The sequence below is a fragment of the Sinocyclocheilus grahami genome, unplaced genomic scaffold, assembly GCF_001515645.1.
Source record: "Sinocyclocheilus grahami isolate Dianchi unplaced genomic scaffold, SAMN03320097.WGS_v1.1 scaffold1398.1, whole genome shotgun sequence".
Classification (NCBI taxonomy): Eukaryota; Metazoa; Chordata; class Actinopteri; order Cypriniformes; family Cyprinidae; genus Sinocyclocheilus; species Sinocyclocheilus grahami.
In genome coordinates, this window is record NW_015506577.1 from 249,975 (window position 1) to 274,499 (window position 24,525).

Genomic DNA, 24,525 nt, shown 5'->3' on the forward strand with positions numbered 1-24,525 from the left:
CGGCATTGACCCACATATAAAATGACACATGCAGGGCAGTACGGATAAAAAAAGTGTGGACGAACAAACATTCAAGAGGAATTAATCACTAAAAACATCTAGAGTGCTAATGAATACAGCATCGATGGTTTCACCGTTGAGCCAAAGCAAGTCCATTCTAACAGAAATACCTAGAGCGTACAGCTACAGACTGTATTATTCAGTCTAACTATCTCTTAATAAAATACACTTTATGACTGCAAGCCAAAAGCATCTAATCAGATGCCAGCTATTGAACTCCAAGGGTAAAGTCCCTGGAAGTGAGTTTAGATATTACATCCTCAAAGTGTGACAAACATTAGTATCTTATGCAAAAAAGAAAAATTAATTAGTATGACAGTATGTTGTACAGCAATTGATTTCAGTGCCCAGTAGTACCTCTAACACTCGGAAAATGTGGCTTCCCAGATGTAGTTTTCAAGTATTAGTACTGCATCTTAAACTGTGAAATATGCTAAAAGAACAACAGAGAGAGCGAGGAAAGAATTGGCTAAAATGTTCAAGCCCATTCGATCACTTGAGGCGCTGGGTGACATTAGCAAGTGCTACAGCGAAAGCTTGCACAGCTGAGAAGGGGTACTGAAAGTCCAGGATGTATGCGTTCCCATCGATCCTTCCGAACTGCATCACCTACACAGAATAAAATAGGTGACAAGTTAGAAAGCATGCAAACGGTGATCAGCAGAAATAACATCTAAAGCAGGGCAGTCCAAACTCAGTCCTGGAAGGCCACTGTCCTGCAGAGTTTAGCTCCAACTTGCCTCAACTTTCCATTTTGCGAAAAGCAAACAGGAGGCGCTTTCAGCCGTCTCAGTCTCTGTGAATTTGAGCGCGAAACTCTGTGTATACTTGCCTTACAGACATAAAAAAATATATCTATAGAGAGCGAAATGTCTACTTTCAAATAAAACAATTGAAATGGAAAACAAATATTCTCAGATTATGTAATCCGTATGAAACATGCATACAGGCGCGTCCACAACTGCGGAGATGACGAGTCAAGGTCATTGCACACAGAGTCCGAAATTTCCGAATACGTTTTTTCGTATTCGTTGTCCTAAAAATTTGTCAAGCACAGAAACCTTGCACACTGAAACTGATGCGTATTAATTCATCCGTTGCGAAAAAATGTGCAAAACAGTACTAAATGGAGTCTTCAAGCAGTGAGAGATTTTGTTGTCCTCTCGCTTCTTAAAAAGAGAAAAAGAATAGAAATAGAAATTGGGTCCATCCAATCCTGAGATATGGAGAGGAAGGAGAGTTCCCCCTCATTAAGGAGCAGCGGGATTATCCTGAGCGATTCAAAGTTTACTTCAGGATGTCAGTGGCTCAGTTTGATGCTTTGCTAGCGATACTAGAGCCACATATAAAAAAATTAAAAAAGAAGACCACCAATTTCAGTGAACTCCATGTGCAAGGATCTTCACAGTGCTTTGTACTACGAGACGAAGTGGATAAACTTGACAAATGATATTCTGGATTTTGGCGTTCGCGTGTACGGTGGCTCTGAATTGTCAAAACACCTCTCAAAATGCTTGCTATGGATGCGAAAACCAGGGGCTGGGGGACTCTGGAGGTCTGGAGGAGGCGTAGGCAGAGGGGGTGATTGAGGGGGAGGAGAAAGAACAGGCTTATCCAGCAAGTGCGAGGTCTTTGGTGGAAGGGATGGAGCAGGACCTGGGGGGCTTGGCATGGGTGGACAGGGACTGTAAGAACCCCACGGATGAAGCGGAATGGGAGTCACAGGCAGATTCGAACAAGAAGCTGTCCCAGGGTACATTGGTGGGAGAGGGCAGCAAGCAAGATTGGGAGAATAACCGGGTGGCAAGACCACTGCTTGGTCCTGCTGGGAAAAGGGAAGAGGAGTAACCACTTCTTTGGGAGAGGTGGCATGTGGAGAAGCTTGCACGGAACCACTGTAGGCCGCACTTGGTGGATAGGGCAGAGCAATCTGGTATGCTCCCGCCAGTTGGAAAGTTGAAGCGTTAGGACTCATCTGAGATTTAGGCGAGAGGACAAACGGAAGACGGGAGATGTCCAGATGCGGTGCAGGGCTGAGGATGAGTGGGTGAGGTTTGTGGGATGCAGGAGGTCCAGAGGTGGGCAGAGTAGCAGTACGCTCTTGTGGAACCCAGATCTCTTCAGTAGCAGATGGACCCCATAGATACGGTGGTGGCCGTTTGACTGTCAAACTCACTACCTCCGTATTAAGAGCCATTTGCCTCAGAGACTGATTTAAAGCCTCGTCCTCTGTAAAGGCGGAGTTGATATAGTCAGCCCTTTCCCTGTTTCCACCTGCACTAGACACTCCACCGGTTCCGTCCATACCGAGTAGGCTGTAGGAAGATTGGGAAGTAAGAGGCGAGGCACTGTTTGAGTGCACTATAACAGTGCTGTGAGGTGCACCACCTCCGGTCAGTGGGAAATCTTGCCTAATGATTGACCCCCCAGCTATTCCGTTACTCCCACTGCTGGCGGCCCCACCATTATTACTGCACTGACTGCATGTATAAAGAGCCGTCGGCCCTCTCGGCTGGTAGGAAGCAGACAAAGCACTGGCTTTGGCCTTGGAGGGTAGGGTTCTTTGGGGATCCAGGATCTGAGAAACCTTCAGCGCAGCTTCCCGACTGTTCCGCCTCAAGGTAGCGTGAATCAAGCTGCTGTCCAATCTCTGGCCAGGGTTCCGCCCCGCTCCACCCTGATTGGCTGTATCAGGGTAAGGGGGCGGGTCCCCGCTGGGTATAGAGTACCTTGGCACAGTGAGACGGTTCAACGTGGCTGAGGTGTAGGGCAACTGCACCTTCGTCCCCTCTACAGCAGAGGAAGATGATGAGACCCTGAGGGTGGCAGAGCTTCCCGGGCCTTGCAGTGTGTAAACGTTCTGGTTGCAAACGATCCGCGTGCGGGGACGGCACACCTCCTCCACATTTCCGCTGCTGTCAAATGTGGTGATTCGTTCGTAGCCCAGTGGGGTTGGGTACTGAGCTGCCTGTGCTCCAGGTGGATACAAGGTTAGATCCCCTTTCTTTACACAAGCTTCCCCTGAGGATGAAGTGCTGGAGCTGCTTCCCGAGGTGCAACTTGTAGAAACCGCAGCGGAAACTGTGGCCATGGCAGCGGAAACTGTGCCCGGGTAAGGAGGGGGAGGATTCATCTTACTAATCTCAAGAGGGGCAGTAAAAACTACTGCATCACCCTCAGCCAGTTGTGGGGCAGAACGACTCGTTTTAATTTTAAGCAGGAGCTCATGCTCTGCGCCGTGCACTGCTGTTGGGGGAATGTCCGGGATGGTACTCTGCGGAAGCTGAATGACCGGGCATGACGGTTGACCTGAGGGCAAAGCTGGAACAGGGATTTGGATCTGATGCTGCTGTTGCAACTGCTGCTGCATTTGCTGGTGCTGCAGCTGCAGTTGCATTTGCAGATGCTGCTGTTGGATTTGATGCTGAAGCTGTTGCTGCATTTGCTGTTGCTGCTGCATCTGCTGTATCTGCTGTTGCATGTGTTGCTGCTGCTGTTGCTGCATGTGCTGATGCTGCAACAGCTGTTGCTGCTGCAGCTGATATTGTTGAAGCTGTTGCTGTAGCTGTTGATGCTGCTGCTGCTGTTGATAATGTTGTTGCAGCTGCTGTTGTTGTTGCTGCTGCTGCTGCTGTTGTTGGGATTGCGCAACTAAAATCCGACCAACCTCCATACCCCCAAAGATTACCTGTCCAGGACTAGAATACCTGGCAGGAACGGTGTACTGCGCAGTGAGCACAGTGTCCTGCTGTCCTTGGTCAGACATCCCAGGTGGTGCCACAGTCGATGTTGGATTGGACAACACATCCAACTGGACATTTTGATTGGCTAATAGGGATTGGACAAGGCCAATACTCTGGGTTGGGGACATGGCTTGCGCGGGGCTGTGTATGGGGGCGATGGGTATGTTGACAGTGCAAGGTGAATTATCATCAGTGATTCCTGATGCTCCTGTGACAGGCAGGTCGTCCTCATCCTCACTGAAGACATTAGGACTAAACATAGGTAAGTTAATGTATTCCACTGAGATCTTCCTCACCTCAGGGAGGTAGATGGTCATCTGTCTGGGCTGGAGGTGAAGCAGACTTGTCTTGTAGATAACTAGAGAGAGGGGAATGTATATTAGAAAACATGGGATGCATAAATAAATGTAGTAATAAATAGTGCTGGGCAATAATTAATCGCGATTAATCAAAATAAAAGTTTTTATGTACATAATATACGTGTGTGTACTCTGTATATTTATTATGATGTTTATATAAAGACACACACACACATGCATGTACAGGTGCATCTCAATAAATTAGAATGTCGTGGAAAAGTTCATTTATTTCAGTAATTCAACTCAAATTGTGAAACTCGTGTATTAAATAAATTCAATGCACACAGACTGAAGTAGTTTAAGTCTTTGGTTCTTTTAATTGTGATGATTTTGGCTCACATTTAACAAAAACCCACCAATTCACTATCTCAACAAATTAAGGATACTAACACGATCAAGGCACAGAAACATAACAAGGACATGTTAAAATAATCCATGTGACATCAGTGGTTCAACCGTAATTTTACGAACCTACAAGAATACTTTTTGCACACAAAGAAAACAAAAATAACGACTCCTCCGCGTCACCCTATAGTGCCATTTTGAAGAGTATCACATACGTAAACACCGTATGTACGCGGATACGCTGTTTAAGCTTTGATCTGAACGTAATGCTGTCTATGGGAGGGTCAGAGAGCTCTCGGAATATCTTAATTTCAAACATCTTATTTGTGTTCCGAAGATGAACGAAGGTCTCACGGGTTTGGAACGACATGAGGGTGAGTAATTAATGACAGAATTTTCATTTTTGGGTGAACTATCCCTTTAAATATATTTATATATAATATAAATTATATGACTATAAATATATACACATGTAAATATTTTCTAAATATATACTGTATGTGTGTCTTTACATATACATACTAAATATACACAGTACACACACATATATTATGTACGCAATTTTTTATTTTGGATGCGATTTATCACGATTAATCATTGAGCAGCACTAAAAATTAATAAATAAAATACCTGCTCCAAGATTTGTTGGCAAAAATGCTGCAAGCCCCACAATTTTGAACTTTGTTCCCCATATGTTAGATGTAACTTGCGCAAGATAATTGTGCTAAAATACAAGGAGACAAATCTTAATAAGAGGGAAACATTCTGTGAGCTCACACATAGATGTTTTTACAAATGTGTCCCTGCAGCACAGAAGCAGTGTTGAGTCGCTGGGGGATATTTGTAGCAATAGCCAACAATACATTGTATGGGTCACAATTATACATTTCTCTTTTATGCCAAAAATCATTAGGATATTAAGTAAAGATCATGTTCCATGAAGATATTTTGTAAATTTGTACATCTCAATTTCTAAAAACTTATGACTGGTTTTGTGCTCCAGGGTCACAAATTGTACAGCCAGCACTGTTTATCATTTAGCTGCGGTGAGCACCTGTGTGATGTCATCGAGCGGAGACTCCCGCCGAGTCAGACTCGGAGAGCCAATGGAGGGCTTGCGAATGGGTAACCGAGGCGATCGCGATATTTCCTGTGCGGTGCGGGAGAGCTTGGGGGACTTACGGGGATCTATATTTATCCTGTTGGTAAAGGGACACACTAAGTCTCTACAGAGAAGGTAGCAAGCGAAGAAAAGAGTTCAAGGTTAGTTTGCAGCAGCACGCAGCCTAAAATTGCAGAGTTAAACAAAACATGTCTTCAGAACTGGAGGATCCATGAGTTTCATGCTTCCAAGATTAACTATTTTTACAAAAGCATTTCATGATTAATTTCTTGTTCTTTATTAGGTTAAAATGTGCATCTACAAGGGATACCTAACCTTGCGAATAATTTTGCACAGTGAAATTATCAATGCATAGTAGGGGTGTGCGATATTGACAAAAAAACATAATACCCGATATTTTCTGGGATTTTCTCGATAACGATAATTAGACGATATTTTGCTGCGCGTGTTATTGTGCTGGTGTCTTAAGGACTGCCGTGGACAGCTGACTCTACGGCATCTTATCTTTTGAGTCAAATTCTTACATTTAATCAGTGAATTAGAATAAGACGACATTCAATTTTATCTTTAGACTGTAAATTTAGATTTCAAATTCAATATTGATTTTAGAACTGCTGAAATTATTTACAGTATGTAACGCAAGTACTTTTATAATTACTGTTCATTTTTAGGTAATTTAATTAGTCTACTTAGTAACGCGTTACACCCAACACTGGCTGTGTTTGGAATTATTTTTGTCGTCAAAATAGCACAAAAACAGGAAATATGGCGTCTAAAACTTAACTTCTTGTTTATTGAACTGTTGCAAAAAAAATCTATATCACATTTGTAATCATGGTCATTTTTGGAGAAAAAAAAATGGCACTCTTTGTTTGATATTAACTATATGAAATGCTATAAATATATACATTTTCTGTCCCCATATCTTGAATATTGTGATCATTCTAAATGTATTTTAATAGACTGAATCATTCAGTGAAAGATGACAGTAAATGCGCATGCGCACTAGTCTACACTTCACGTGATGTATGCGTGCGCTCTGTAGGAGTGTTTTGAGTATTTTTTGGATTTTGCAAAATACTCGATAATGTCAAATTGCACATCGTTAAAACAACAATTACGATATTATCGCAGACGATATATATCACACACCCCTAATGCATAGCCACATCAACAGCAACACAGTGTCTTATTCCATTAATCATGCAATTCAAATCCAAAACATGCAGCACCTGGGAAGTTTAGGAGACTTGCTCCCTCTGGAGATCTTTGGCGATTTCTTTCCAACCCAGTCATCATTGAGCTCAATGTCACTAGAGTCTGAGCAATTGCAGCTGTCAATCACAGAGGGGAAGAAGCTGTTTCCATAGACTTCATCTGTGATGAGAAACAACGTGAGCCGACGAGGAACTAAACCAGTGTGGCATTTCAGCTAAAACATCACTCGTATAACCCACCTGTTTTCCCATCAGTCTTTGGGTCCATGATGACAAATTCAGGGCGAAGTTTGCTAATCCTACGGCCTTTCAGAATAGGCACAAGCCCCCCCAGATACTCCAGGTACAAGGTGTAGCAAGGGCCGCCGACCTCAGGGTTGTCCTCGGTGCGCTTCATGGTGCAGTGCAGACGCTCGTTACCTGATGTCGGATAACTAACAAAGTCCCGCATGTTGTTGGGATCCGGGATGGGGGGCTGAAGTGAGGAAAGGGCGCCAGAAACAAAGAATGGAAGAATAGGAACGGGTGTTCCTTGAAATACAGAACATACTACACAACCAGCAGCTCCAGAAACGAGATCCATGTGCAGAATAGGGGTGTGAGACATGGACACACAAATTAATAAAAAATCTCAATATTTTCTGGGATTTTATCGATAACGATAATTAAGACGATATTTTGCTGAGTGTGTTATTGTGCCACTACCATGGACAGCTGACTCCTGAAGTTTTAGATATTCTTCATATTCTGTGTGGCCAGTTCACAACAGTGAAATAAATATTACATTTTAAGCAGATTTTTACCTTTTATAAGCATTTTTACCTTTATAAAGACATTTTTGTAAAAGTGTGCATCATTTTTGAGTCATTTTGAATGCTTTAACCTGCAGTTACAAATGCATAGATAATGTTTTGATATATTAAATGTTTGAAATCATTTAAATACTAAAAGATACTCTGAATGTGAAACTAAAACCGCCAGCAGGTGGCAGCAAGTCACTGTTAATAAGCGAGTCATTGTGATTGAACCGAATCATTTAAACGGTTGATTCATTCAGGAACGAATCACTGTCATGTTGCTCAGAGACGCAGAACAGCGCTGTGGCTGTGATTGGAATTATTTTTATTGTCGAAATAGCGCAAAAACAGGCAATATAGTGTCTAAAACATAAGTCTTTTAATTATTGAACTGTTGTATAAAATCAATATCACATTCGTAATCATGCTGATTTTTGGAGAACAAACGGCACTCTTTGTGTGATATTAACTATATGGAATGATATAAATATATAAATTTTCTGCCCCATATCTTGAATATTGTGATCATTCTAAATGTATTTAACAGACTGAATCATTCAGTGAAAGAACACACTCTGGTCTAACTCACTAGACTTCATCACTAATGTGTGCGTGCGCTCTGTAGGGGTGTTTTGTTTGGTTTTTGCAAAATACTCGATAATGTCAAATCGCACATCGTTAAAACAACAATTACGATATTATCGCAGATGATATATATCACACCCCTAGTGCAGAACTGCCTGTGAGTTGGAAGTTTTCTACCTTAACGGTAGAAGTGAAGGCAGAAGACACGCTTGTGCTCAGGCGAGAGGGCATGCTGAGCTTGGCCACGTCTTTCTCCTCGTGTACCGCGCTGGCGATCACCTGTCGGCACAGCAGCTGCAGGCTGGCGACCCGATGCTCGACGCGAAGCACGTACAGCGCCGGGCCGCTGGCGAGGAACAGACGCGAGTCCCGATGGCCCCAGCACAGCGCACTGATCGGCCTCTGAACACAGAAACACACCAGAAACACACATATCAGTGCAACAGTCCTGCATGTGAGATTACGCTCCATCTGTGTTAAACTGCCACATTCAGCAAGGTTTTACGAGGATAAACAAAGAAAAACAAAAGAAAATATGTGACCCTGCAGCACAAAAGCAGTGTTGAGTCGCTGGGGGATATTTGTAGCAATAGCCAACAATACATTGTATGGGTCACAATTATACATTTCTCTTTTATGCCAAAAATCATTAGGATATTAAGTAAAGATCATGTTCCATGAAGATATTTAGTACATTTCCTACCGTAAATACATCAAAACTTAATGTTTGATTAGTAATATGCATTGCTAAGAACTTCATTTGGACAACTTTAAAGATGATTTTCTCAATATTTAGATTTTTTTGCACCCTCAGATTCCAGATTTTCTAATATTGTCCTATCCTAACAAACCATACATCAATGGAAAGATTATTATTCAGCTTTCAGATGACGCATAAATCTCAATTTCAGGAAATTGACCCTCATGACTGCTTTTGTGCTCCAGGGTCACATATAAGGAAAAAAATGGAAGGGAACACAATACATCAATATGTGTCATGCAATGCATAATAACACTTCAAATATTGAAAATACAACTTCCAACAGATCTCTATTCATTTTTAATGCATTTAACAACAAAAAAGCTTAAGGTATTAATAGCTGTGCTGCCAGAACAGTGGGAATAACCTTCACTTTACCTTCTGATCACACTGAATAAAGCCATGCTCTTCATCAGTATTTTTGTCTTGCTTTCCAAAAGATTCTTAAATCAAGATACAGTATTTGAAAAGCAAAATTCCATAAGTCTTGTTTTCTGAGAATTTGATCAAAATGAAGTGAGCTGATTAAAACAAAGACAGATATTCGTCACTAGACAAGTTTCATGTCACACTGACAGATGTTGCTTCCTTTTGTTCAATAAATTCTTAGTAAACAAGCCTTCATTTTGCACCTCAAGTAAATGTATCTTGATTTAAGGATGTTTAGATGTTTGTACTGGACACACAAGACACTTATTTTTGCAGTGCATGCAGCATTTCATACCATGCATTTTTTAAGACTGCTCTGATTTATGCAAACATGATTTACGACCTGCACGAACCCTGAGCATTTTGTAGTTAAAGTGACTCACAAAAGAGTAACGAAAGCAAAAAAATGATCTGGTGTTATCGCACATATGTCCGTTTATGACCAAAGACTCACCTGAGCTGGTGTCTCCAGTGAGTAAATGTGTTCACCGCAAACATTGTAAAACTTAACAATGGCGTTTCGGGTGGGGTCAGAGGTCATCACGAGTCTCTCCATCCCAGCAACAGCCAGCAGGTCGCCCTGAGAGCACCACTGCACCACCACATCTGATTCAGACACACGCAAACCAGTATGAAAATCCACTTTATACATCACCTCACTTAGCTTAGTAATGATAATCATTCACATATTCACACATGGCTTCAGTGCACTGATTCAGCAAATATTGATTTGTTTAGATTGTTGGTGGGGGAAATCCAATAAAGACTCGTTATAGGAAATCCTTCTGCATTGCAATAGATCCCATTCTGTTCTCTGTGGTCTGTTTTTGTGGCAGTAAGCAGGAGAATTATCACTCAAGCACCAAATGCAGTGATTTAATGAGGATGCCCATTTTCCACAAATTGATATGATTCTTTAGGGTCTTCATGAAAAGTCTAACACACACTTTGGTTAAAATTCCTCAATGGTAGTGTAAAACAACACCTTTTTACCCTGTCAAAAACAGCTCTGTTCACAGCGAGACGTTTTGGTGCATGTCCCTTTAAATGCTAATGAGCTCTGCTGACTCCGCCCCTCTCTTCCCCTTCCCTGAGAGACTGTGAACTTTAGCCGCATTCGTTGTGGAACATGCTAACTAGCACATTATTAGGAAAGGCAATTTGCAAAGATTCATAAAAAAAAAAACATATACTCGCTGCTTCTGCACGCCAAAAAATGATTTTCTTTCTTAGTGTTCTTGTCTTGTTTTCTAGTATAAATATAAACATTCTTGAATCAAGATGCATTTACTTGACAAGTAGAATGGCTTAAGATATTATGTCTTGTTTTCAGAAAAAAAGAATCACAAGTTAGTTTGTTTTTCCTTAAAACAAGTGAAAATATCTGCCAAGTAAATGCATCTTGATTCAATAATTTTTTGATATTTTTACTAGAAAGTAAGACAAAAATACTACAAAAGTAAGAAAATCATTTCTTCGCAGTGTGTCGGTGAAGCTGGATCCTACGGAAGCCCGTTTCCGCCACTGAATAAAAAGTGTTTTTTAAGTTATTGCGAATTTTTATCTCACAATTGACTTTTTCACAGAATTGCGACTTTGGGGGCGCATTCCCTTCAAAAACAAACGTAATCCACACGTCTTCAGCGGCTCAGATGTCGGGAGTAAATGACGACTGCTATGTTCATTATTACATCCAACAACAGAACCCCTCGATCGTTCAAGAGTCATTCTCGTCTGCATCTGCTCCGGCGGTGAAACAATGGCGGACTGATGACAGTCACTCAGGGCGGAGCTAAGGTAAAACACCAGTGTCAATCAACACTCGTGGGAGGGGCCTGTGTGACGTCACACAGCCGAGAATCTGAGAACGGCCTGATTTGAGAAAGGGCTTATTTATTTTTTTTAAAAAGCACAGTGTATTTTTAGCATTATAGGTACCAACACACACTTCAGTTCAAACAACTTTGCATCCGATGACCCCTTTAGATAACCCTGTAGGAATACAGAAATAGAAAGAATGTGAGGAAGAACCTTTGAGGCCGGTGCGTATTAACGTGGGCGAGAGGTCATCGTAGTTGCTCATCAAACTGACGTCTCCAGACGTGAAGCAGACGGTCAACAGCGGCTTCAGACGGTGCACTGGAAAAGAAAGAGTGTTCATGTTCGGTTTCTTTTTGTAATGTGTTGATTTATGTGTTTTCTGTTTGTGAAAACGGTAACAAGTTATTGTGAATAAACACCATCCTAACACCGCTGTGCATTGTTTAATCAAAGAAAGACAGGAACGGGATCACACTAGCTGTGGTTCCACCTATTGTTATGCGCATTTTGGGACATCGCTTAAAAAAAAAAACCCGCTGGATGGAAACGCCAAGATGCGCATAAATTCTAAAAAATGCGCATAATCAAGTAAGCAGGATAAATGTCTTATCCGGTAAGAAAACATGCGCAGAAACTGCGATGGAAACACTTTTACTGAATAAATTCTTTAATGCGCATCAAAAAAGACACGTGACTTTGCTATGGGACAGAAATAAACTGGACTAATCAACAGACCGATCTCATTGCACAGCATCTGAAAGGCTAGTTTTGTCATTCTAAAATGCTTGAGCAAAGTCTCGTCAAAGCGCTTCGTTATAATTAACTCCCAGAACAGCAGACTCCGAAAATAAGATAACATGATCACGTTTCGTCTGCACTCACTGATGCTCGTAATTTATTGTATACACAAATGATTACATACAGTGCCTTCTACTATGCGGCAGCAAATAAAATGTTTCTTTGTGATATTTAGCGCAAGTTAATCAGGAGGTGACGATTTTGTTCTCTTCAACTCACTGGATGTTTTTGTTTTATGCAATTGTTTTATGCGATATTCTATTTTTGCGCATAACATTAATTCGTAAGTTTGGATGGAAACATACATTTTAGACGCAATATTGACTGTTTTTGCTTAATTTCGCTGACGAAAATAGTTCCAATCAAAGACACAGCAGAAGAGTTTTGTGTCTCCGAGCAACACAGCGGTGTTTCGTTACTGAATGAACGAACGAATCGAGCGAGTCAATGATTCAGTAACCCATTCATAAACACGTTTCTGAATGAATCAGCCGTTTGAACGAATCTGTTAAAGGACTAAATGACTCACTCATTAAAACCTTTAATTTGCCGCCACCTACTGGTTTGGTTTCATATTTAAAACCATCATTGCATCACTCAGGGCGGAGCTAAGGTAAAACACCAGTGTCAATCAACACTCGTGGGAGGGGCCTGTGTGACGTCACACAGCCGAGAATCTGAGAACGGCCTGATTTGAGAAAGGGCTTATTTATTTTTTTAAAAAGCACAGTGTATTTTTAGCATTATAGGTACCAACACACACTTCAGTTCAAACAACTTTGCATCCGATGACCCCTTTAGATAACCCTGTAGGAATACAGAAATAGAAAGAATGTGAGGAAGAACCTTTGAGGCCGGTGCGTATTAACGTGGGCGAGAGGTCATCGTAGTTGCTCATCAAACTGACGTCTCCAGACGTGAAGCAGACGGTCAACAGCGGCTTCAGACGGTGCACTGGAAAAGAAAGAGTGTTCATGTTCGGTTTCTTTTTGTAATGTGTTGATTTATGTGTTTTCTGTTTGTGAAAACGGTAACAAGTTATTGTGAATAAACACCATCCTAACACCGCTGTGCATTGTTTAATCAAAGAAAGACAGGAACGGGATCACACTAGCTGTGGTTCCACCTATTGTTATGCGCATTTTGGGACATCGCTTAAAAAAAAAAACCCGCTGGATGGAAACGCCAAGATGCGCATAAATTCTAAAAAATGCGCATAATCAAGTAAGCAGGATAAATGTCTTATCCGGTAAGAAAACATGCGCAGAAACTGCGATGGAAACACTTTTACTGAATAAATTCTTTAATGCGCATCAAAAAAGACACGTGACTTTGCTATGGGACAGAAATAAACTGGACTAATCAACAGACCGATCTCATTGCACAGCATCTGAAAGGCTAGTTTTGTCATTCTAAAATGCTTGAGCAAAGTCTCGTCAAAGCGCTTCGTTATAATTAACTCCCAGAACAGCAGACTCCGAAAATAAGATAACATGATCACGTTTCGTCTGCACTCACTGATGCTCGTAATTTATTGTATACACAAATGATTACATACAGTGCCTTCTACTATGCGGCAGCAAATAAAATGTTTCTTTGTGATATTTAGCGCAAGTTAATCAGGAGGTGACGATTTTGTTCTCTTCAACTCACTGGATGTTTTTGTTTTATGCAATTGTTTTATGCGATATTCTATTTTTGCGCATAACATTAATTCGTAAGTTTGGATGGAAACATACATTTTAGACGCAATATTGACTGTTTTTGCTTAATTTCGCTGACGAAAATAGTTCCAATCAAAGACACAGCAGAAGAGTTTTGTGTCTCCGAGCAACACAGCGAAGAAAGAGTGTTCATGTTCGGTTTCTTTTTGTAATGTGTTGATTTATGTGTTTTCTGTTTGTGAAAACGGTAACAAGTTATTGTGAATAAACACCATCCTAACACCGCTGTGCATTGTTTAATCAAAGAAAGACAGGAACGGGATCACACTAGCTGTGGTTCCACCTATTGTTATGCGCATTTTGGGACATCGCTTAAAAAAAAAAACCCGCTGGATGGAAACGCCAAGATGCGCATAAATTCTAAAAAATGCGCATAATCAAGTAAGCAGGATAAATGTCTTATCCGGTAAGAAAACATGCGCAGAAACTGCGATGGAAACACTTTTACTGAATAAATTCTTTAATGCGCATCAAAAAAGACACGTGACTTTGCTATGGGACAGAAATAAACTGGACTAATCAACAGACCGATCTCATTGCACAGCATCTGAAAGGCTAGTTTTGTCATTCTAAAATGCTTGAGCAAAGTCTCGTCAAAGCGCTTCGTTATAATTAACTCCCAGAACAGCAGACTCCGAAAATAAGATAACATGATCACGTTTCGTCTGCACTCACTGATGCTCGTAATTTATTGTATACACAAATGATTACATACAGTGCCTTCTACTATGCGGCAGCAAATAAAATGTTTCTTTGTGATATTTAGCGCAAGTTAATCAGGAGGTGACGATTTTGTTCTCTTCAACTCACTGGATGTTTTTGTTTTATGCAATTGTTTTATGCGATATTCTATTTTTGCGCATAACATTAATTCGTAAGTTTGGATGGAAACATACATTTTAGACGCAATATTGACTGTTTTTGCTTAATTTCGCTGACGAAAATAGTTCCAATCAAAGACACAGCAGAAGAGTTTTGTGTCTCCGAGCAACACAGCGGTGTTTCGTTACTGAATGAACGAACGAATCGAGCGAGTCAATGATTCAGTAACCCATTCATAAACACGTTTCTGAATGAATCAGCCGTTTGAACGAATCTGTTAAAGGACTAAATGACTCACTCATTAAAACCTTTAATTTGCCGCCACCTACTGGTTTGGTTTCATATTTAAAACCATCATTGCATTTTCTCAACATTTCTTATTTGTATGTTTAAAAAATATTTAAAACATTAATCTTATAAAATTCTTCATGCATTCGAAATTTTTATGGCAGCTCAGCTTCATCACACAGTGTGTAAACGCATCTAATGCCACTTCAGATGCAGCTTCTGTGGAAGGATGGAGTTTAATACTGATTTCATTTGAATGGTAACAACTCTAGTTTTATTATTCTAACTGAATTAATTGAAACAATGTAAGAATTTGATGTGAAAGATGACACATTTAATAAGATTAGTGAAAAAAATGACCATTTATGAAACACAGTGGGAAATGGCATCCGTTTTGTTAAATACAGCAACTCCTTTTCAGTTAACAGTTATTTCTTCCTCTTTTCTAGTCACAGAGCACTTTATTTTGAGAGCTGTTTAAGTGAGAGAACATCTGTAACTTAGTCCAGATTGGGGCAATTGTAATGTTTAATATTTTTTTTATCATGCACATTTTTTTGCATTAAAAAAAGTATAGATTTTTCTTTGTATATGCTGTCAATTATAGTTCAGCGATGCAAACAGGTGAGGGGGGGAGAAAAGTGAGAACATTACGCGGATCCACACAGAATTTCTTTACATGCTCATTTGTAGTCACTTTAAGGTATTGTTAAAAATATTGTTTTTATTACCTTATATGTCCAAAACTAATTTTTCACACACACACACAAAATAAAATTAACATCTTGTTGCAACATTTTACAAAAATCAAGATTTAATATTTTTGGTCAAAATCCCATCTTATAAAAGATGAAGTGCTATGCAGGCTATTAAAGACAATACAGGCTGATTAGACGGCGATGCTGACCTAAAATGCTAAACGTTTGCCCTTCTCTCTCCTCAGCGTTCCCACATCTCTGACCTCAAACACATTTTAGACAGTTTTTGAAGTAAAGAGTAAAGAAAACACTATACAAAACTTATTGAAACAACAGGGGCTAGTTGCATAAACTTGGCTTACACTGCAAAAAATGATTTTCTTATATTCATACAAATAGTATAAATATTTGTATCCTCTATCTTAGATGGAGCTTTTGGAGGAGTTTGCATCTATGAGTCTTTAGAAAGAAAATCGGAGTGGGCACACTTACAAAAACAAAATTGTAAATCGGAATCGGTGCATCTCTAATCAAAACAGAATCTCTCAGAGACTGCAGCGGTTACCCTGCAGAGGCGTGTAATCGTCCGAGTCCGTGTCGCTCTCGCTGCTGTCCTCCAGCAGAAAGCTGGGGTAATTCCAGGCCATGCTAGCGATGCCCTCCGCCTCGTGCAGCAGTATATGAGCCAGCATCCGGCCGTGACAGTCCATGACGATCACCTGCCCGTCCGCTGTGCCAAACAACACCTGACGAGCAAAACAGTCTGCTTAAGACCCGTGCAATTACAACCCCTACAGAACACGCCCTCACTGTCATGCATCTCGTGTTCCTTTAGCTGTTTAAACAACTGCAGAACCGTTTATAACCCTCAAGACATTCAATATATACACAGGAGTATCCTGGTTTAAATGGTACATATGTACTAATATATCAGTATATACAATTTGATTGATACTGGATTTCGCTGATACGATAATAATGTGTTTAAATAAAGAAAAATTAAATGTGTCCCTGCAGCCAACATTTCTTATTTGTATGTTTAAAAAATATTTAAAACATTAATCTTATAAAATTCTTCATGCATTCGAAATTTTTATGGCAGCTCAGCTTCATCACACAGTGTGTAAACGCATCTAATGCCACTTCAGATGCAGCTTCTGTGGAAGGATGGAGTTTAATACTGATTTCATTTGAATGGTAACAACTCTAGTTTTATTATTCTAACTGAATTAATTGAAACAATGTAAGAATTTGATGTGAAAGATGACACATTTAATAAGATTAGTGAAAAAAATGACCATTTATGAAACACAGTGGGAAATGGCATCCGTTTTGTTAAATACAGCAACTCCTTTTCAGTTAACAGTTATTTCTTCCTCTTTTCTAGTCACAGAGCACTTTATTTTGAGAGCTGTTTAAGTGAGAGAACATCTGTAACTTAGTCCAGATTGGGGCAATTGTAATGTTTAATATTTTTTTTATCATGCACATTTTTTTGCATTAAAAAAAGTATAGATTTTTCTTTGTATATGCTGTCAATTATAGTTCAGCGATGCAAACAGGTGAGGGGGGGAGAAAAGTGAGAACATTACGCGGATCCACACAGAATTTCTTTACATGCTCATTTGTAGTCACTTTAAGGTATTGTTAAAAATATTGTTTTTATTACCTTATATGTCCAAAACTAATTTTCACACACACACACAAAATAAAATTAACATCTTGTTGCAACATTTTACAAAAATCAAGATTTAATATTTTTGGTCAAAATCCCATCTTATAAAAGATGAAGTGCTATGCAGGCTATTAAAGACAATACAGGCTGATTAGACGGCGATGCTGACCTAAAATGCTAAACGTTTGCCCTTCTCTCTCCTCAGCGTTCCCACATCTCTGACCTCAAACACATTTTAGACAGTTTTTGAAGTAAAGAGTAAAGAAAACACTATACAAAACTTATTGAAACAACAGGGGCTAGTTGCATAAACTTGGCTTACACTGCAAAAAATGATTTTCTTATATTCATACAAATAGTATAAATATTTGTATCCTCTATCTTAGATGGAGCTTTTGGAGGAGTTTGCATCTATGAGTCTTTAGAAAGAAAATCGGAGTGGGCACACTTACAAAAACAAAATTGTAAATCGGAATCGGTGCATCTCTAATCAAAACAGAATCTCTCAGAGACTGCAGCGGTTACCCTGCAGAGGCGTGTAATCGTCCGAGTCCGTGTCGCTCTCGCTGCTGTCCTCCAGCAGAAAGCTGGGGTAATTCCAGGCCATGCTAGCGATGCCCTCCGCCTCGTGCAGCAGTATATGAGCCAGCATCCGGCCGTGACAGTCCATGACGATCACCTGCCCGTCCGCTGTGCCAAACAACACCTGACGAGCAAAACAGTCTGCTTAAGACCCGTGCAATTACAACCCCTACAGAACACGCCCTCACTGTCATGCATCTCGTGTTCCTTTAGCTGTTTAAACAACTGCAGAACCGTTTAATTCAGATGATGCATAAATCTCAAAATCTTGTATGCATAATGCAGAACTGTTAATTATAAATAAGCCTATTTTCTATATTTATTATCATTTTTCTGTAAAGCACTGACTGCAATTACCACGGTGTATGAAAAGTGCTATAAAAAAACAAACAAAAAAGAATAATAAATAAACTTACGTACTGCCTATTAAAATAATACAAATGAATTTACGTTTTTAAAAATAATTAATTTTTTTTTTTAATAATTTACAAAATAAGAATAAGTTTTTAGATTTAGTTAAGACTTAATATATGACATTATATTTTATTTATTTTTAATAATATCTGATCAACTGAATTTAATCAAGTCACTTTAAAGACCCAACCATTAATTTCACAAGCACTAAAGTGGTCACCTGCTGGTCGTCGGGGGTCCAGATCCCACAGGTGATCTGACTCTCCAGGTTGATCTCCGAGGACCAGTGGCGCTGACCGCTCACCGAGCCCACCAGCACGAAGCCGTCGCGGTACGAGATCAGCGCCTGCATGCCGTCGTGAGACCAGGTGAAGTCGCTCACCTGCGCAGGTACAGCAGGTTAAACACCGCGCCCCAGAATAAACATCTCCTGATCATTTGTCTGACAGAAGTCTGTCTGTCTTCAGTCGCAGAGAAACTACGTTTTTTGAGGAAAACATTGCAGGATTTTTCTCCATATAGTGACTTCAATGGTGCTCAACGGATTGAAGGTTAAAAATGCAGCTTCAAAGAGCTCCACACGACCCCAGCCGAGGAATAAGACTCTTATCCAACAAAACCATCGCTCATTATCTGAAAAAATTTATATTTAGCCACTTTTTAGCCACAAATGCTGGGCTAGCGTTAGCTCTGCGATGCGTGTCTTCACACGTCACGTAATCCTGTTGGAAAGGTCACGCGTGATTAGTTCTTCGTTTAAAAACTCCATCTCATGTTCTCCTCCAACTTTAAAATCGTCCGACATCGTTGTTTTATCTTTTTTGTAAAGGCATTGACTTTTTTGCATGTTGGGTTTGTAAACACTGGATCCGCTTACGTCACGCCTGACCTTTCCAACATCAGCTAATAAAGACACGCATCGCAAAAAAAATCTAAATATTTGAAGCTGCATTTTTAACCTTCAATCCGTTGAGCACCATTGAAGTCCACTATATGGAGAAAAATCCTGCAATGTTTTCCTCAAAAAACGATTTCTTTGCGACTGAAGACAGACGGACGTGAGCATCGTGGATGACACGGGGGAGAGTAAATGATCCGGAGATGTTTATTCTGGAACTGGATTTCTCCGTTAACGGAGCTGTCGGACGGCTCACCTGAGCTCCGCGGTCATTGACCAGCTCCACTGACCAGCGGCCCTCATACTGGATCCAGACGAAGATCCCGCCGTCGGTGTCGCAGGTCGCCAGCTTCTGGAAGGGCTCGTTCCAGCGCACCAACACCACCTGCGAGAGCAGCACAGAAAACACTCCTTCGTGTTCGTTCCCAAAGCTGAAGAACTGACTGGCACGGTTCAGCGCTTTCATAAGGGGTCATATGACGTGCTAAAAATAACATTATTTTGTGTTTTTGGTGTAATGAAATGTGTTTACGTGGTTTAAAGTAAAAAAAAACACATTATTTTCCACATACTGTACATTATTGTTTCTCCTCTATGCCCCGCCTTTCTGAAACGCGGCGATTGTTACAAAGCTCATCGGTCTGAAACGTGAGGTGTGCTGTGATTGGCCAGCTATCCAGTGCGTTGTGATTGGCCGAATACCTCAAGCGTGAGACGGAAATGTTACACCCCTCACCATATTTGGAAACACACAGCGTCTCCACGACAACAATACTACGGCGAGAATCAAAGTTACGCCTTCTTTCTTTGCGTGAACATTTGGGCAGCGTTATGCAAATCTTCCCACATAGTGATGTAGACATGTGGGGGCGTGTTTAAATGAGGTGTTTTAGGTAGGCGTGGCTGACTCTTAACTTTGATAAAGAATATCTCTTTGGATTTGAGACTTTAGTCTTTGCAACTTTAGGGATCTTATCTATTCACGAACAGCTTGTAACACTTCAAAGAGAAAGTAAAACTTGAAATTGCATGACCCCTTTAAAACTAAACCGTGCAGTCATATATTACGCTTCGAATACCACAGCTACTTACCCAAAAACAAACAAATGGACTGGAATATTGATCTTGATATGTGAGAGTGTGGAGCTAACTATGAAACCATGATCTCATAAACAAGACAATATATTTATTAACACAGTTATGATTTGCTCTGAGCCTGCTTAAAATCCGTTTTTTTAAAACATAATACGCATTTAATGTGATTTAAATGACATTAGTGTGTTTTTTTGGGTAATTTGCATTTCACATGACTTTATCAATTGTTGGAATTCATATATTTAAATGACTTGTTAGCATACAAAAAGTATTTTTTTACATGCAATTTTATGCAAATATGAAGCAAATCAAGCCTTTTATTTTTAAATATTTTAATTATTAATATTTACATTTAACTTCAAAATTAACATTTGGGGTTTGTTTTCTAAATAATTTTTTTCTTGCCTTTTTAATGCAATTTTTAATATGATTTTCAAGTGCAAATTTGAAGCAAATCAAGCCATTTATTTGATATATTTTAGATCCAAGCAGAACGTAAGAAATATGAGTGATTTGTGTTAATGAAAAAAAAGCCATTACGTTTATTTTTTCAGGCCTTGAAATCACAATTTCTCTAATTTTTTCCCTGACAGTTTTAAATGCAATTTTGCAGCTAATATTATAGAATCAAGCAAAAATAAATATTTATATATATTCACAATAAAATGGCCATTACATTGACTTTTTTCAGGCCTTGAAATCACAATCTCAAAAAAAAAAAAAAAACGAATTAAAATGTATTTTTACCTAGCCTTTTTAGATATTTTTGCATATTCTAAACGAATTTAGTTTAGATACTTTAGAACCAAGCAAAACTCGAGAACAAAAATGTACATTCATATAAAGAGATCATGAGGGAAGGAAATCAATGGCGTGATCAATAATTAAAGCGCAAGTACACTTGTAAGCCGTTTCCTTCACAGACACACACTGATCCGCAGGTAAACACACACAGACGTCACAACAAGATCAGACTGAAGATCTGACCAAATGCAGGATTACAGCAGAAAGCCAAAGCCACAGAAAGAGTCCATAATCAGCCGCTGCATTAACTGGACACGTGCCTGGACTCACAGCAGAAGGCAAAGACATGCTTTCATGCCTTAAACACTTAGTTCTCTGATAGAACGTGTGCTTGTGAATAACTCAGCTGCTCTCTATAGAGTGATTTAGCACTGGACATCACACGGTGATGCGACACAGAAACTGAAGCTGTATTTAATGCCATATATCACATGCATGCAGACGTGTTTTCAGTCTGAACGAAGAACAGCTTCTCTCGTAACCCATGATCAGATTACATAAGGTGACTTCACAAGAGGACAGATCTACAAACCAAACATCTTTGAGCGTTTAATCAGAAATGTTAATTATGTCACTGTTTACTCGCTGTAATGTCCTTTCAGATGTTTTTCGCTTTCCCAGTGGAACACTAAAATAAAAAGTTTTATGGACAAGTTTTATGACACTTTCTTAGTTTTATTTTTCTGCTCTGAAAAACAGCAGCAGGAATTTTTAAGTAGCCGCCTAATTAAAATGTATTTTTCCCTGGCCTTTTTAATGCACTTTTGAAACAAATCTAGCCATTTATTTATTTTAAATGAAGCAAAACTTAAGCATAACACATATTTTCCCTGGCCTTTTTAATGTAATTTTTAAAGAGTGAGAGAGAGAGTGTGAGTGTGAGAGTGTGAGAGAGTGTGTGAGTGAGTGTGAGAGAGTGTGTGTGTGTGAGAGAGAGTGTGTGAGTGTGTGTGTGTGTGAGTGTGTGTGTGAGAGAGAGTGCGTGAGTGTGTGTGTGAGTGTGTGTGTGAGAGAGAGAGCGAGCAGAAGCAGCCGTCTGAATGGTTTTCTTTAAAAGATGCAGCAAGGTTAAGAATCCCAGCAGAGCACAGATTGCAGCCGTGTATTTTTATCCGGTCTATTTTCTGCTCTCTTCACGTGTGAGGGACACTCGCTGACGAGACGCAAACAAACCGCACAAATGACACTGTAGTGTCTTATTACTTGTTTTTGAAGCATTAGATAAATCCCATTGGGAACAATGAGATCCTCCAAAGATAAAGTATTAGACAGAAGTGAGAAGGGCAGGAAGAGTAGGCCCATGATGTTAGAACCAGCATTTATTGATGTTTCTTTGGCGTTTCCTCACCTCACTGTTGTGTCCCCGGAGGTTGAAGTTGATGCGCTGCGGGGAGGGCCGGTCTCTCCTGCCGTGGCTGCAGGTGAAGGTGACGCCCACGACTCCCCGGCCGTTCCCCGCGGCCAGCCAGCCCTCCTCACAGCAGCGCCTCCTGCACACGGGCTTCTCCTTCTCGCTGCGGGGCACGCGGCCCTTCCAGGACAGGCACAGGATGCTGGAGTCGCTGCAGAGGACGGGCCCAAGCTCCACCGCCGCAAACATGCCAGAGTCACCCGGCTCACCGGCGGGTCCTTGGGGTTCCCGCTGCTTCACAAACACTTCCGGCCCAAAAGTACTGCATAAAACTAGCAACAAGGCACATAAATTAAGTCACGTGCCTTTCCCGGGAAATCTGGAGGCTAAGAATTCACAGAAAACGTTCTCCTCCGAGATGTAGCCCCCTCATGACGTCATCGCGGCCGGCGCGCGCCCGCTCCTGGGGGGTGACGTCATCGACGGACGGAACGCTCCTCTGCGCACGCTCATGGCAGCGGCGGCGCGCACGCACGGGATTCTCCTGCGCGTCAGCTGCGCTCCGCCCGTGACGTCATCGCTTCAGAGGAGCCGCCGGCCAATCAGCGTCGGGGATTCCTTTAAGAGGACAAGGACAGAATATAAACACAATGAATGATTGTGAACGTGTCTGCGAGCGCCAGAACATACAGCTATAAACACACACGTCCCCGGGAACAGTATTACTTCAGAACAAATGGCGCTTTAATGTGCAGTTTTACCTCAGTGCTTCACAAAACTATCACAACGTCTAGTCACGTGTAACTACAGCAAAAACAACAGCGCGATCCGTCAGCTAATGCGCTGGATATCCATAATGCATCATTCTATCTGTTTTATGACAAATCCAGCGATAATAACAGCGTTCGGTACAAATACAGAATTCCCGAGAATCTGAAAGTCGAATGTGGTTATTAGATTAATCGTCATCGCAAGTGTGTGTGTGTGTGTGTGTGTGTGTGTGTGTGTGTGAGAGTGAGAGGGTGTGTTGTTTATTGTGTGTGTGTGTGTGTGTGTGTGAGAGAGAGAGGCTTCTGTTAGCACCGCAGCTACTCACTTCCCGCGCTCCTCGCTGGTCTCCCGCGCTAAAACGCCTGAACCGGGTGTGCTAGAGGCACGGAACCGGTCCACGGATGATACCGAAGCCCGATCCAGCCGGTGCTGCTGCTTACCTGTAGAGGTGTGTGTGTGTAGCGCTGCGGTCTCTGCTTCTGATGCTGTCTGGGCCGCTGCGCTGGGTCACGTGACCACCAGACGATCAGAGAGAGAGAGAGAGAGAGTGTGTGTGTGTGTGTGTGTGTGAGAGAGAGTGTGTGTGTGTGAGAGAGAGAGAGTTCTTTTAGGTCTTCTTTATTAGTTCAATAAAGACGTAATGACCTATATCTTTTTTTAAATTTTTTTAATAATAATAATAACAACAATTCTACCATACATATATTTACATTCTTCACATACATATATACATAGAGAAGGAGAGAGAGAGAGGGAAAAAAATAAAATAAATTTTTTTTTGAAATTTTTCATAAAATCAATAAATAAATAAATATTAACACATATATAAACTAGCAAGCAATCATCAACATCAACATCACAGATACAGTGGTTTATAGCCCATTTACCTTTAAACATATCCATATCATTGACCAGTTTGTAATACGTAAACTCAATTTTAATACGAGATTTTAATAACCCTTTTAAAATAGACACAACATCAGTTGACCCAGCATCATTCAGAAAATGTTTTCTTGATAGCCATATAGCCAATTTTGCCTGACCAAAAATAAAGTTAATCAGAACATGTACTTCCCTCCTACTTCTACTATACTTTGGTCCATAAATGAAAAGTGCTGGAGTACAGACTTCCCCTAAAGTATGAACCCACTCTTCTAAGATATCAAACAGAAGCTGAAGCCTTTCACACTTTAAAAACAAATGATAAACATCTTCCTGCTCTCTACAAAAAGGACAACCTACTCCTACCTCTGGATCAATGTGTGCTCTGTGTCTGTTTGTAGCTATAATCCCATGTACTATTCTCCACTGAAGGTCTCCAGACCTTTTCTCAATGGGTGGTTTGTACAGGGACCTCCAGCAGCCT

At 40.6% G+C, this 24,525-nt stretch overlaps 1 protein-coding gene across 1 annotated transcript; it reads right to left on the minus strand.

The window, feature by feature from the left end:
• Positions 1-552: 552 nt before the first annotated feature.
• tulp4a (TUB like protein 4a) lies at positions 553-23,723 on the minus strand. Its single transcript, XM_016256118.1, has 14 exons — positions 23,600-23,723; positions 22,386-23,006; positions 19,395-19,523; positions 18,461-18,622; positions 17,770-17,950; positions 12,884-12,991; positions 9,873-10,024; positions 8,407-8,631; positions 7,088-7,322; positions 6,863-7,007; positions 5,562-5,733; positions 5,138-5,231; positions 1,601-4,161; positions 553-669 (listed from the first exon to the last, which is right to left on the minus strand). Exons 2-14 carry the CDS (start codon positions 22,635-22,637, stop codon positions 553-555), a joined length of 4,533 nt encoding a protein of 1,510 aa, XP_016111604.1. The 5' UTR covers positions 22,638-23,006; positions 23,600-23,723.
• Between the last annotated feature and the right edge of the window lie 802 nt (positions 23,724-24,525).

Bases quoted from the DNA above. Each gene is read 5' to 3' on its own strand.
- tulp4a (XM_016256118.1), bottom strand. From the start codon at position 22,637: ATGTTTGCGGCGGTGGAGCTTGGGCCCGTCCTCTGCAGCGACTCCAGC. The intron at 12,992-17,769 runs GTAACCGCTGCA...TTTCTTTTCCAG, and splicing joins CGATTACACGCCTCTGCAGG to TGCACCGTCTGAAGCCGCTG. The intron at 10,025-12,883 runs GTTCTTCCTCAC...TGTCTGAATCAG, and splicing joins AATACGCACCGGCCTCAAAG to ATGTGGTGGTGCAGTGGTGC.